This window comes from Fonsecaea nubica, assembly GCF_001646965.1.
Source record: "Fonsecaea nubica strain CBS 269.64 chromosome Unknown Scaff105, whole genome shotgun sequence".
NCBI lineage: Eukaryota > Fungi > Ascomycota > Eurotiomycetes > Chaetothyriales > Herpotrichiellaceae > Fonsecaea > Fonsecaea nubica.
Genome location: NW_019173778.1, coordinates 100505 through 112231, shown reverse-complemented (window position 1 = coordinate 112231; position 11727 = coordinate 100505). Strand labels below are relative to the sequence as shown.

Genomic DNA, 11727 nt, shown 5'->3' with positions numbered 1-11727 from the left:
CCCTCCTCTCTCACAGAGTGATTCGAACCAGGCCCCGCCCAGCGACGCAGACGGGCGCCATAGACCTGGACAAAGACGAGAATGACATAGGCGGCGACGACGATGACGGCCTGCAGACCAAAGGAGACGTCGAAGCCCATCTTCAGCCCCCACGACTGCTGGAAGTAGCCGACGGTGAAGCCGCCGAGGACGCGGGCAAAGTTGAGCAGGGCCGAGACCTCGCCCGAGGCCGACGGGTAGCAGTCGAGGACGTAGGCGACGGTGGCGACCGAGACGACCATGACGCCGAACTGGAACATGCCCCAGCCAAAGACGATGGCGACCCAGTGCCAGTGGCGCTGCAGGGCCTCGCCGACCAGCACGAGCCCGGGCACCATGAAGACGCCGCCAATGTAGTTCGTCCACAGGCGCGTCTCGGGCACGAACAGGCCGTGGTGGCGCGTCACGTAGCGCGCCGCGACCCAGTCGTTGAAGTAGTGCCCAAACGCCTCGCCGATCAGGATGGCCACAAACGGCGTAAAGTACATGTATCCGCACGCGATCGAGCTGAAGCCGTACCCGCCGGCCTCGACGGGCGTCTGGAGCAGGATCGACGATGTGATGTTGATCCCCACCGACCACATGAATATCATCAGGTAGAACAGCATCGACAGCGGGATCACCGGCTTGAGCAGCACCTCGCCCAGCCGCCCGTAGCACCGCGGCAGCGTCGAGAAGTAGCCGTTCCCGTGGTACTGGATCTGCCACACGCCCAGCACCCGCGACAGTCGCCCCAGCTGACCGCCGGGTCGTGGGGGCTGTTGCGGCTGCGGCACCGAGCGCTTGTAGTAGGTCTCGTCGCCGAACATCAGCGTGAGGCAGAGCAGGAAGCACGACCAGGCAAAGACGAGCCAGAAGACCGGGCGCCACTCGCCCAACGTGCCCACGATGAAGTTGCCGCAAAAGGGGCCGACAAAGGGCGAGATGATGTAGATGGCGTACCAGACGCCGATCTTGCGCGCGTGCTCGTGGAAGAAGAACATGTCGTGGATGAAGGCCAGCCCGATCGTCTGGCCCGTGCTCTGCGTGACGCCCTGCAACGTTCGGAAGCCGTAAAAGGCGGCAAAATTGGGTGCCAGCGCCGAGCCCAGCGTAAAGGCCGCGCCCATGACGGAGCTCCAGAACAGCACGGGCGTGCGGCCCCAGTAGTTGAGCAGCGGCATCCAGATGAGGCCCGAAACACCGCACATGATGACGTTCAAGTTGCCAGCGTAGTTGACGACCACGGGGGACATGTTCCATTCGATCCCCTGCACGACGATGGTGCCGACCCCGGCCCCGGATCCAAAGTCACCGGCAAAGGCTCCAAACGCCACGCAGATGAGGATCATGTGCTTTTTGAAGGACGACCAGTTCAGCGGATCATCTGGGTCGTCAGATGGTTGGGGGATCAGCACGGTTTGGCCATCTTTGGCGAGCTTGAGGTTGTTCACGCCGGACCCTTTCTCAGCGCCAGGGGTGAGCCGGAGGAGAATCTCTCCATTGTCCATCTCAATCTGTCTCCTCTTTAGAAACTTGGCCCCAGACATGTTCGTCACTTGACTCACCTCTTGGTCATCGTGGGCCAGGTGTGCTGTAGCATCGACTGGCACGTCCTCGGCATGGATCGTATGCTTTTCCTCTTCTGCCATGATTTTGACTCGTTGTGCTGTGGCCACCACAGTGTGGCTAAAGTTGATATGGACAAGGTCATCTCTTGTTAATATGCTTCCCACACAAGGTAGCCACACACTTCAGTCCAGACCAAGCGGGCATAGTCCGGGGTTCGCGTCAATCCGGGGTACTTGTCCGGGGTCGGAAACGAATCCCGCGGGAAATTGGTAGCCTTGACGGACAACTTTGTCATCCACTCGGGCGTAGAATCTTCGGAATCGCTGGCCGGACATGACCATGACTTGCCAGGCCATGGCACGGTGGATTTATCTCTGGTGAGACCGTGGGAAGCAGCCTGCATCAGGCTTGACACCGAGCGAAAACCTGGCTAGGGTGGCGATTCTTGACGGATAGAAGCCGGCGGTGGAAAGTGTCATCTACTATGTCCGCCATGAGATAGGTCTAGATGGCCAGATTGAGGGGAAACGTGATAGACCGACATTAGGCAGCTGTTTTGCACAGCCCTCTAGGTCTTTGTACTCCATGTCACAATGAATGAGTAGCAGGGGAGGCCAGACAAAGAAAGTGAATTCGCACATTCGTGCTGATTGGGCATGCACCGTGACAAGCTCCACAGTCCGCAAAAACGATAGATGCTGAAGGAAGAGGACATCACAATTACTGTGGGGGATTCCAGTCGAAGAAACCAAAAACAACATCGATTCTGATATCGGTCAATCTCGAACTATAGACAGTGAAACAAAAAACAGCCAAAAAGCTCCGAACGTGGTTCGAACACGTGACCTAGAGATATTCGAGTAATGGAATACTGCAATCTCTCGCTCTACCACTGAGCTATCGAAGCTCCGCTGTCGATGCGACTTCAAGTAACCTTTTTTGGGACTCTGAAATATAAACACCGACAAATTTGTGTGCCTCGGCTAGGGCTGATGAGTGGGGCTTATGGGCACAAAGCGGCATGTTGCCGGGTGATCCTCCCGGCGTCACAGCCTCGTCGCTGCCTCGCCGTATTCCCATGACAAGACTGTGGGATATACTCGTTGCTCCTGGCCACCATAGCTGCATTCTGCCACGACGAGATACCACTACGAAGCCATAACATTCCTCTGGCATGGGCATACACCGTGATACAGTCTTACGAATGGCAGATGATTCAAGCCAACTCAGTTTCCATTACTCATGGCTCTAAGGAATCTAAACATCCTAGCTAAGCACGGCCCTTACAGATCCATCACTCGCGTCGTCGGCTCAGCGAGAAGGTCTTGTGCCTTCCGGGTCAGACCTTGGGTGGGAGTTAAGCAGGGATGCCCTCCTCAGTATTTCCAGGGTGCAGGTACTTACTCTCAAAATTGTCCAAGAACTCCTTCTCTGGATCATACCCCCACAGGAATGACTGTGCCTTCGCGTCGCCCAGCAGGTCCGGGTTCTCCCCGCCCTTGGACACTGACTTGAACTTCTCATCTCTTGCCTGTTGTTCCGGCCCATCGTGGAGGTGCAAGACTCGGCGTGTGGCGCCACCTGTGCTGGCGACGTGCTCTGCACGGGCTTTTCGAGCTACCTCAAAAGCCTTGAGAAGTGTAGGTATCTCCTCTGGCTTGGATACCTGGTTGAGGGCCAAACAAATGACGCCGACGTCTTCAATCGCTTGAGCCGCCCCTTGGGCGACGTAAGGGAGCATGGGATGACAAGCATCACCCAGCAGCACCACCTTTCCCGTCACCCAGGTTGGAAGTGGATCATGCTCGCACAGTCGCCATTTCATCACGTTCTCGTCGGGGATAAAATCCAAAAGCTTGCGCAACCGAACAGGATCCCATGACCCAAAGTGATCCAAAATCTCCTGCTTAGAGGCTTTCGCAGTCCAGGACTCCTCCGAGAAGCCCGTGTCTGGGTGGCACATGACCTACAAATTCAATGAGTGATGCGAACCAGGCACAAAACGCTTTCATACCATATTATAAAGGCTTCCATGGCGGATGGGATAAGCCTGTACATGTCTGTCTGGACCCATCCATCTTGTTGCCACGGGTTCTGTGATGAAGGCTCGCAGTTCTGGATCTGTAACAAGCTCCAAGGGTATGCATGCCCGAAATGCCGCGTCTCCCGTTGGCTTCGCTTTGTCGAGGAGACCAAGCTTTTGGTAAATCAATCTTCTGCAGGTAGATTTCATCCCTGGCTATGTGAGTAGAAGAGCAAGACATGATTTGACACACGCACCATCTGCACCAACAACCACATCTGCCTCAAGGACGCTGCCATCCGAGAGAGTCACCGAAGGCTTGTCAAAGTCAAGACTTGTAACCATGCTGTTGATGCGAACTTCGGCCACCGCCTCGGCCTCTCCCATCAAGGCTTCGTGGAGATCCGCACGGTGAATCGCATACTGCGGCGCCCCGTGTCTCCTCTCAATCTCGGGCATGAGGGTGGCTGCACCGAGAAACTCGCCGTCTTTCCATCTCCTCAAATCAATTCGTGTGAGAGAATTCGTGTGTTGGCGGACACGCTTGTCGAGACCCCATCGACTCAGGAGGCGTGTGAGGTTTGGAGAGCAATTAATTCCTGCGCCCACTTCAGCAATCACCGGTGCTGCTTCCAAAACAATAACTTTGTGCCCCGAATGGCCTAATATGCCGGCCAGCGCCAGCCCTGCCACACCCGCTCCGACAATGATGATACTTAGAGGGTGATTGGCTTTCAAGTATGGATCACTTCCATTGGTACCTGAATGCGAGTGTCCGTTGGCATTACCGTTTTCGACACCATTCGTATACACTCCAGTTGGCGCTGTGGTCTCGGACGAAGGCATCGCGGCTGGCACACGAGAAGAGGCTATGACTCGGTCGTAGGCGACACCAGAATTGGATCTTGATATTGAAAATTTCAGTCACAAGAATACCTATAGGGATGGCCGAGAAGTTTGGGCAATCCTTTTTACACGCCCGGGGAGGCGGGGTACAAGGTCACAGAATGGAGGGTACAAAATTTCGAATGGCAGGCCCAGAGCATCGCCTTCCGGCACAGGTATGCCTTCAGGATGGTGTTGGAGTGGTGCTCGGTAACTCGATCCTGCCTGTACGGGATCGTCTCCCGCGAAGAGTAACAAACCCCAGCACAACACAGAGACACACGTGACCTAGACAGACCGAGTTCTCAGGCTCTGAAACATGGTCTGCCAGTTCCAGAAAGTGCTTAGTCGATGGAACCGCAGACGTGGACGAAGTTGAGAAGAGCCGAACAAAGACTTGTGCATAAAATGTACCGGTTCCCACCAAAAACGATGCGCGATCAGCGGAGTCGGAGAGTCGAGTTTCTCCAATATATATCGGACAACGAGATAAAATGGGCGACATTAGCTCGAATGGCCAGCATATGGACAATGTTCCTCTCTGGATCGACAACAAGCCGGTGCAGTCGGAAACCACATTCAGCGTCATAAATTCGACGTCTCAGAAGACAGTATGGACTGCATCGTCTGCCAATGTGGAACTTGCTCAAGCGGCCGTTGAATCTGCTTCCAAAGCATTTCAATCATGGGCGCACACCCATCCAACAGAGAGAAGGCGCATTTTCTTCAAAGCTGCAGAGTTGTTCAGATCCCGACGGGACGAGATTATTGACATCATGGTTCAAGAGACCAATTGCAGCAGACAATGGGCTGCTGGAATCAATATGCACATGGGAGTTGAGTTCTTGGAAGAACTCGCCAGCCTTGCCACTTCTGCCTGCACTGGTTGGTTACCGACGACAGAGACTGAAAGTGTGTAAGCCCTGGATCCCGCAAGTTCCCAGCTAACGGCGAAAGGTCGCTTGGCTCTTGTCTTCAAGGTGCCCTACGGGGTTGTCCTGGGGATTGCGCCGTGGAACGCCCCCTTCATCCTGGCAATTCGAGCAGTAGCCACACCGATCATATGCGGAAACACCGCTGTCCTCAAGGCGTCAGAATTGAGTCCTAAGACTCACCACATCATTGGACAAGTTTTCCGCGACGCGGGCTTGCCGCCTGGAGTGCTGAATATCGTGCAGCACTGCCGAGAAGATGCAGCCGAAGTGATAAATGCCATGATATCGCACCCAGCAGTTCGAAAAATCAACTTTACAGGTTCGACGGCGGTGGGAAGAATCATCGCACAGCAAGCTGGCCGTCACCTCAAGCCTGTTTTGTTGGAGCTGGGCGGCAAAGCTTCGTGCATTGTCCTTGAAGATGCGGACTTGATCAAAGCCGCAAAGGCCGTTGTGATGGGAGGGTTCTTGCACGTGAGTTGGTCCCCCTGGAATCTAGAACGGCGTTGACACAATATAGCACGGGCAAATCTGCATGGCGACGGAGCGAGTGATCGTCATGCGGGAGGTTTCCGAGCAATTCTTGAAGATACTCAAAACAGAAGCCGAAGCATTTATCGCCGGCAATGCCGTGTCCACTGACGGAGCGAAGAGAACAGAATCCTTGGTCGAAGCTGCAGTAGAACAGGGCGCTCATCTAGAATTTGGACATGCCGCGCGTCTCAATGCATCTCTTCAACCAACAATTCTCAGTGGCGTAACAAAGGACATGGCATTGTTCTATACCGAGAGCTTTGGACCGACCATCAGTTTGACCATCGTCGACACTGTGGACGAAGCAGTTAGCTTGGCCAACGACTCGGAATACGGTCTCTCAGCGAGCATATTTTCCCAGGATATTCCGAAGGCGTTGAAGTGTGCCAAACGGATCGAGACTGGCGCCTGCCATATCAATGCCATGACGATCCACGATGAACCTTTTCTACCACATGGAGGAGCAAAAGAGAGTGGGTTCGGTAGATTCGGGGGCCAGTGGGGAATGGACGAGTTTCTCCAAGTCAGAACCATAACAATACTAGACGGGGAAAGTAATAGTTAGCGAACTCGATTGTCCCGTTAGGAGACTGCTGTCGGCTGTATTCAGGTCAGCAGCTACCACAACCAGCCGCTTACCCGGCATACCCGGTCATTGTTCGGATTCATATACCGGCCGTGAGCCACGTACAATGACACCACGTGACCCGTCTGTGGTTGCTATAACTGCCGCTTTGTCTCCAAGGGACCTTACAACGGCACCCAAAGCACGAAATGGCACCCGATTCGACGTCTAATAGCTTAGGGGGCACAGTCGCTCTGGTTGTCTCTGAAAAACATGGACCGTTCGAAGTGAAAGAAGTACAACTGAATGATATGCGACCCGATGAGATTGTGGTCCGCATGGTAGCGACGGGTGTCTGCCATACGGACGTGGCTACTTCCATAGGGAATAGAGGCCCTCAATTACCAGCTATCCTCGGCCATGAAGGTTCCGGGGTGGTTGAAAAAGTCGGCTCTGAGGTGAAACATGTGGTGGTTGGAGATCATGTGCTTTTGTCGTTCAACTATTGTGGGAATTGCACCCCTTGCCGTCGAGGAAACCCGGCATACTGTCGACACGGGTATCATTTATCTTTTGGCGGATGTCGCCTGGATGGGAGCAAGCCGTTCTCTCTCAACGGAGTCGATATCAACTCAACCTATTTTGGCCAGTCTTCTTTCGCCGCTCGCTCCATTGTGAGCGGAGTCTGCGCGGTCAAGGTCTCGCCAACCGTCCCACTAGACATTCTTTGCTGTCTAGGTTGCGGAGTTCAAACGGGGGCCGGCACTGTCTTGAATGTTCTCAAGCCCGGCATAGGAGCATCGGTTGCAGTATTCGGAGTCGGCTCGGTTGGTCTTGCAGCGATCATGGCGGCCGCCAGATTCACACCGGCCACAAAAGTGATTGCGATCGATATCGTGGACTCCCGTCTGCAGCTGGCGACAGAGCTTGGTGCGACACACACGATCAATTCGGCAGGGAAAGACGTGGTCGCAATGATCAAAGACATCACCGACGGTGAGGGTGTCGATTGTGCTCTCGACGCGACAGGCAACGTTGCTGTCATCGAGTCTATGATTGCAGCAGCAGCCAAGAACGGAACAGTGGCAACAGTTGGAGGAGCTCCCCCAGGGAAGTTTGTTAATATTGAAGCGGCGGCGTGGATAGGCAGAAACGTCAGCTATGTTGGCTCATGTCAAGGCTCTTCATTTCCACAGACGGTATGATCGCTCGGAGGTGATGGCTCAGGTCAAAGCTAACTCGCAGCAGTTTCTTCCTGCTCTCATCGACTTCTGGAGCCAGGGTCGATTCCCGATCGATCGCCTGATCACCAAGTATCCCTACACCGATATTAACCAAGCAATCGATGATATGCATCATGGCAGATGCATAAAACCAGTGCTAACATGGACATGACGGAGGAGTAAAGGGCCAAGAACCCTTACTTGCGGCCATTCAGGAGCCACTGGTCGTCTCACCGATGGAAAATTCTGCGCTTGTAGATTGCACAACTCAAGAGTGAATTCTGGAGGCAGTCTGTCCGTATCACAGTTATAGTCACACAAGAGTCGAGTATCCATTAAGCATCCCTTGGTTACAGGCGCGGATTTGGCATCCCGTTCAATTAATGACAATAAGGGTTCTCCTAAGGTCGAAACAGAATTGCTTGTAGACAAATAGATCTGGAGATGACCATCAGGTGAAGCCGACGGAAAAGGGGAGATACTCGGTCTGCGGACTAACGATATCCCGAGGCTGGGCATCGTAATTGCTCACGTTGCTGCTTTGGCGCGTCCCGTCCTCGCGCGATCACCAGTGATCAATAGTTGAGCGTCGAAGGCTACAGTTCCCGATATACTTTATTTTCTGACAAGAAGCATGTCTTGATGATTCCCACCCCCCGGTAATGCCTTCTGTGACGGTGGGCCATCAGCATGTGGCTGGACCGCTTAACCGCTGGTGCTGCAACACCCAGTGCCTCTCGTGAATCGCTCGTCTCGACGAGGCCATATTCACCCTCTCCTCGCAAGAATTCACAGCTTGCTTCGACCCAGCGAACGCTCTCAGGGCTGGGTTTGTCTGCAACTAGATCCTCAGCCTCCCTTGACCTTAGTGCGAACACATCTACCACATCTCTCACAACCCCGGCGAGACAACCCAATGGATCCTCCCTCAGATTCGAGCAGCGGCCCTCACCCAACGTCGCAGATCCCGTGAAAGTGATAAAGAGTATACTGGGAGACTCAAAGCATGGAACAGCGGCGGATTATGGGTCTAGGAAGCAAGACAGGGAGACGAGCAAAGACATTGACTTTGGGGGCCTCAGCCTTGAAGAGTTTGTTGCCCAAGAGACACCACTGCGCCCTGCTCGCGACGGCTCGACCGTGGAGATCTCAGCGAAAGAGAACAGGCTAAAATTTGAAGAATTTCACAAATCGATTACGGAATGCGATCAAATACTTACCAACGTTGAATCTTACCTGACCAATTTTAAGGCAGAGCTTGGTCAGGTCTCTGCGGAAATTGAGAATCTACAGGCTCGCTCTGTTCAGCTCAACGCCAAACTTGACAATCGTCGCAATGTTGAGAAGCGCCTGGGGCCGGCGGTGGAAGAAATCAGCCTTTCTCCGTTCACAGTAAAGTCCATTGCAGAGGGTCCAATGGACGAGACCTTTGTCAAGGCTTTGAAGGAAGTGGAGGCAAGGTCATTCATAATAGAAGCCAAAGAGGACAAGGCGGAGCAGGTCAAGGCGTTGCAAGACCTGAAGCCCCTGCTCGAAGACCTCAAGGCTAAAGCTATCGAGCGAGTACGTGACTACATTGTGGCTCAGATCAAGGCCCTTCGCTCTCCCAACATCAACGCTCAAGTAATCCAGCAGCAGACTTTCTTGAGATATAAAGACCTTTACGCTTTTCTGGCTCGAAACCACCCTGTTTTAGCCGAGGAAATTGGGCAAGCATATGTCAACACGATGCGGTGGTACTATAGCAGTCACTTTTCTCGATACCAGCAAGCTCTTGATGCTCTTCAGATCCACGCCTTTGATCAATATGACCTTCTCGGCTCAGAACCGGCCCCGGCAAGGCGAAATGTCCTGGGGGCATCCAAAGCTGCTCCTCCGCCGCATGATGCCTTCAGCCTGGGAAGAAGAGAAGACCTTGTCAAATCCAAGAACGACACAGCCTTGCCTGCTTACCTGGCGGAGGAGAGCAAGTCGGCTCACTACTTGGAAGTGCCCTTCCGGAATTTCAACCAGGCACTCATCGACAACGTCTCCGCCGAGTACTCGGTGATGACTGAGCTGTTCTCTACCAGCACGTATCATCAGATCTCGCGTCGGGTGGTTGAGATTTTCGAGCCGACGTTCACATTGGGTCATAATTTGACCAAGTCTCTTGTTGAGAACACGAACGATTGCTTGGGCGTCTTGCTCTGCGTCCGTCTCAACCAGCATTTCGCATTTGAGCTGCAGCGGCGCAAGGTGCCAGTGGCAGACTCTTACATCAACTACACAAACATTCTCCTGTGGCCGCGCTTCCAAATGGCCATGGACGCGCATTGCGAATCCCTGAGAAAAGTCCCGGCCCCATCGACCAGCAGTCGAGGCGCTGCAGCTGCATTCTCCCTCGTTGGTGGAGGCTCATCCGATGCATCGAGAGCCTCGGTCGCACCCCACGCCATTACACAGCGCTTCGGCCAGTTCTTGCAGGGAATCCTATCACTCAGCGCAGAGGCCGGCGATGACGAGCCCGTCTCGAACAGCCTTGCGCGGCTCAGGTCCGAGTATGAATCTTTGATGGGCAAACTCGCCAAAGGGGCCGGCGACGCGAGTAAAAGGGCCAAGTTCTTGTACAACAACTACAGTCTGGTGTTGACCATTATCAGCGACACGAGAGGCAAGCTGGCCGAGGAACAAAAGGAGCATTATGGCGGCCTGATCCGGGACTTGAAGAAGTAAAAAATAGACCAATCATTTGAAATAATGAGGCATGGGAAATGAGGGTAAAAAAGGATAGATCTATTGTTCCTTTCTTCAGTGATATGTTGTTTACGGAAAACCTATCGCCCTCCGTCGCCGCTCACCGAGAGGTATATCACGTGATTAGTTACTAGCTAGATGTGGTAAGTTTAGCGAGCACAACTTATCAACACTTCGATCAACTCAAAGTCTGCCCTTACTCTACCCTGCACAATGAAGGATCTGTCCTTCGATCCCTCCACTCTCACAAGGGAAAAATTACGAGGCGTCGGCGTTGGACTCTCTTCCGAGGTCGTGCATATCGCGGGGACGAATATTGTTGCCAAAATTCCGGCCCCACAGGATCTCGAGGATCAAAAGGTCGAGAAAAGGATATATGAGCGTCTTCAGGGGCATCCAAATATTCTCCGCTATCTGGGTCAAAGCCCTCCAGCATGCACGCTATTACGCAATGCCCTTTTATTCGAATACCATCGTCATGGTAGCCTGATAGATTGCTTGGACAAGATTGTTCCTGGACGAAGTCGGTTCGTCAATGTCACTCCCTCTCATGCTCGAAACACTGACAGATCTTAGTTGGCCCTCTCAAGCCGTATCAGCTGTGGCATATATTCATTCTAAAGGCGTTGTGCATGGGGATATTGGTCTTCATAACTTCCTCCTTCATGACGACGGTAGACTCATTTTGTGCGACTTCGCAGGCTCCGGTCTAGATGAGTTACCTCCTAACGTGAGCGCCGGCGTACGATATCTCAACCCATTATTTGACTCGGACTATCCCTCAGAAAGAGATGACGTTTTTGCACTAGGCACCGTGCTTTACGAACTTGACCGCGGAGAACCGCTCTTTGAGGGGAAAAGCGATCAGGAGATCAGACAATGTCTACGGAACAAGCAGTTTCCTGACCTATCTCTGGTGTCCTCACCATTGAGGCAAGTGATTGAGAAATGTTGGACAGTCCCCGATTACAAAGCTGGCAACGCCTGGATGGAGCTAGGTAGGTACATCACTCTCTCTTTGGGCCGACCTTATTTATCTACAGAGACTCAACCCACATTTATGATCAATTCATGGTTTTCTAGGCTTCTTGGACTTGCTAGAGTGATACTCCTTCACAGTTGAACTGCGACGCTATGGGAGATATCGAAGATCACGATGTGCTCAACTGCGGCCTTCTCAAGTCAAAGACACCAGCCAAGTCTAAAGCTGCGGAACCAGGGAACTCAACCCCCGAC

General features: G+C 53.4%; 3 protein-coding genes and 1 non-coding gene across 4 annotated transcripts; 2 read left to right on the top strand and 2 right to left on the bottom strand.

Moving 5' to 3' along the window:
* Positions 1 to 2407: 2407 nt before the first annotated feature.
* On the bottom strand, positions 2408 to 2498 carry AYO20_10220. The gene has a single exon. It is a non-coding gene; the product is annotated as a tRNA-Ala (tRNA).
* Positions 2499 to 2873: 375 nt separating this feature from the next.
* On the bottom strand, positions 2874 to 4459 carry AYO20_10219 (hypothetical protein; the record flags this gene model as incomplete). Its single annotated transcript, XM_022648479.1, has 4 exons — positions 2874 to 2935; positions 2995 to 3556; positions 3605 to 3806; positions 3867 to 4459. 4 exons carry the CDS (start codon positions 4457 to 4459, stop codon positions 2874 to 2876), a joined length of 1419 nt encoding a protein of 472 aa, XP_022495585.1.
* Positions 4460 to 4992: 533 nt separating this feature from the next.
* On the top strand, positions 4993 to 7737 carry AYO20_10218 (hypothetical protein; the record flags this gene model as incomplete). The annotated part of the gene is made up of 4 exons (XM_022648478.1): positions 4993 to 5383; positions 5420 to 5907; positions 5954 to 6440; positions 6713 to 7737. The coding sequence occupies 4 exons, from the start codon at positions 4993 to 4995 to the stop codon at positions 7735 to 7737; spliced, it is 2391 nt and encodes a 796-aa protein (XP_022495584.1).
* Positions 7738 to 8445: 708 nt separating this feature from the next.
* Positions 8446 to 10470, top strand: AYO20_10217 (hypothetical protein; the record flags this gene model as incomplete). Its single annotated transcript, XM_022648477.1, has 1 exon — positions 8446 to 10470. The coding sequence occupies one exon, from the start codon at positions 8446 to 8448 to the stop codon at positions 10468 to 10470; it is 2025 nt and encodes a 674-aa protein (XP_022495583.1).
* Between the last annotated feature and the right edge of the window lie 1257 nt (positions 10471 to 11727).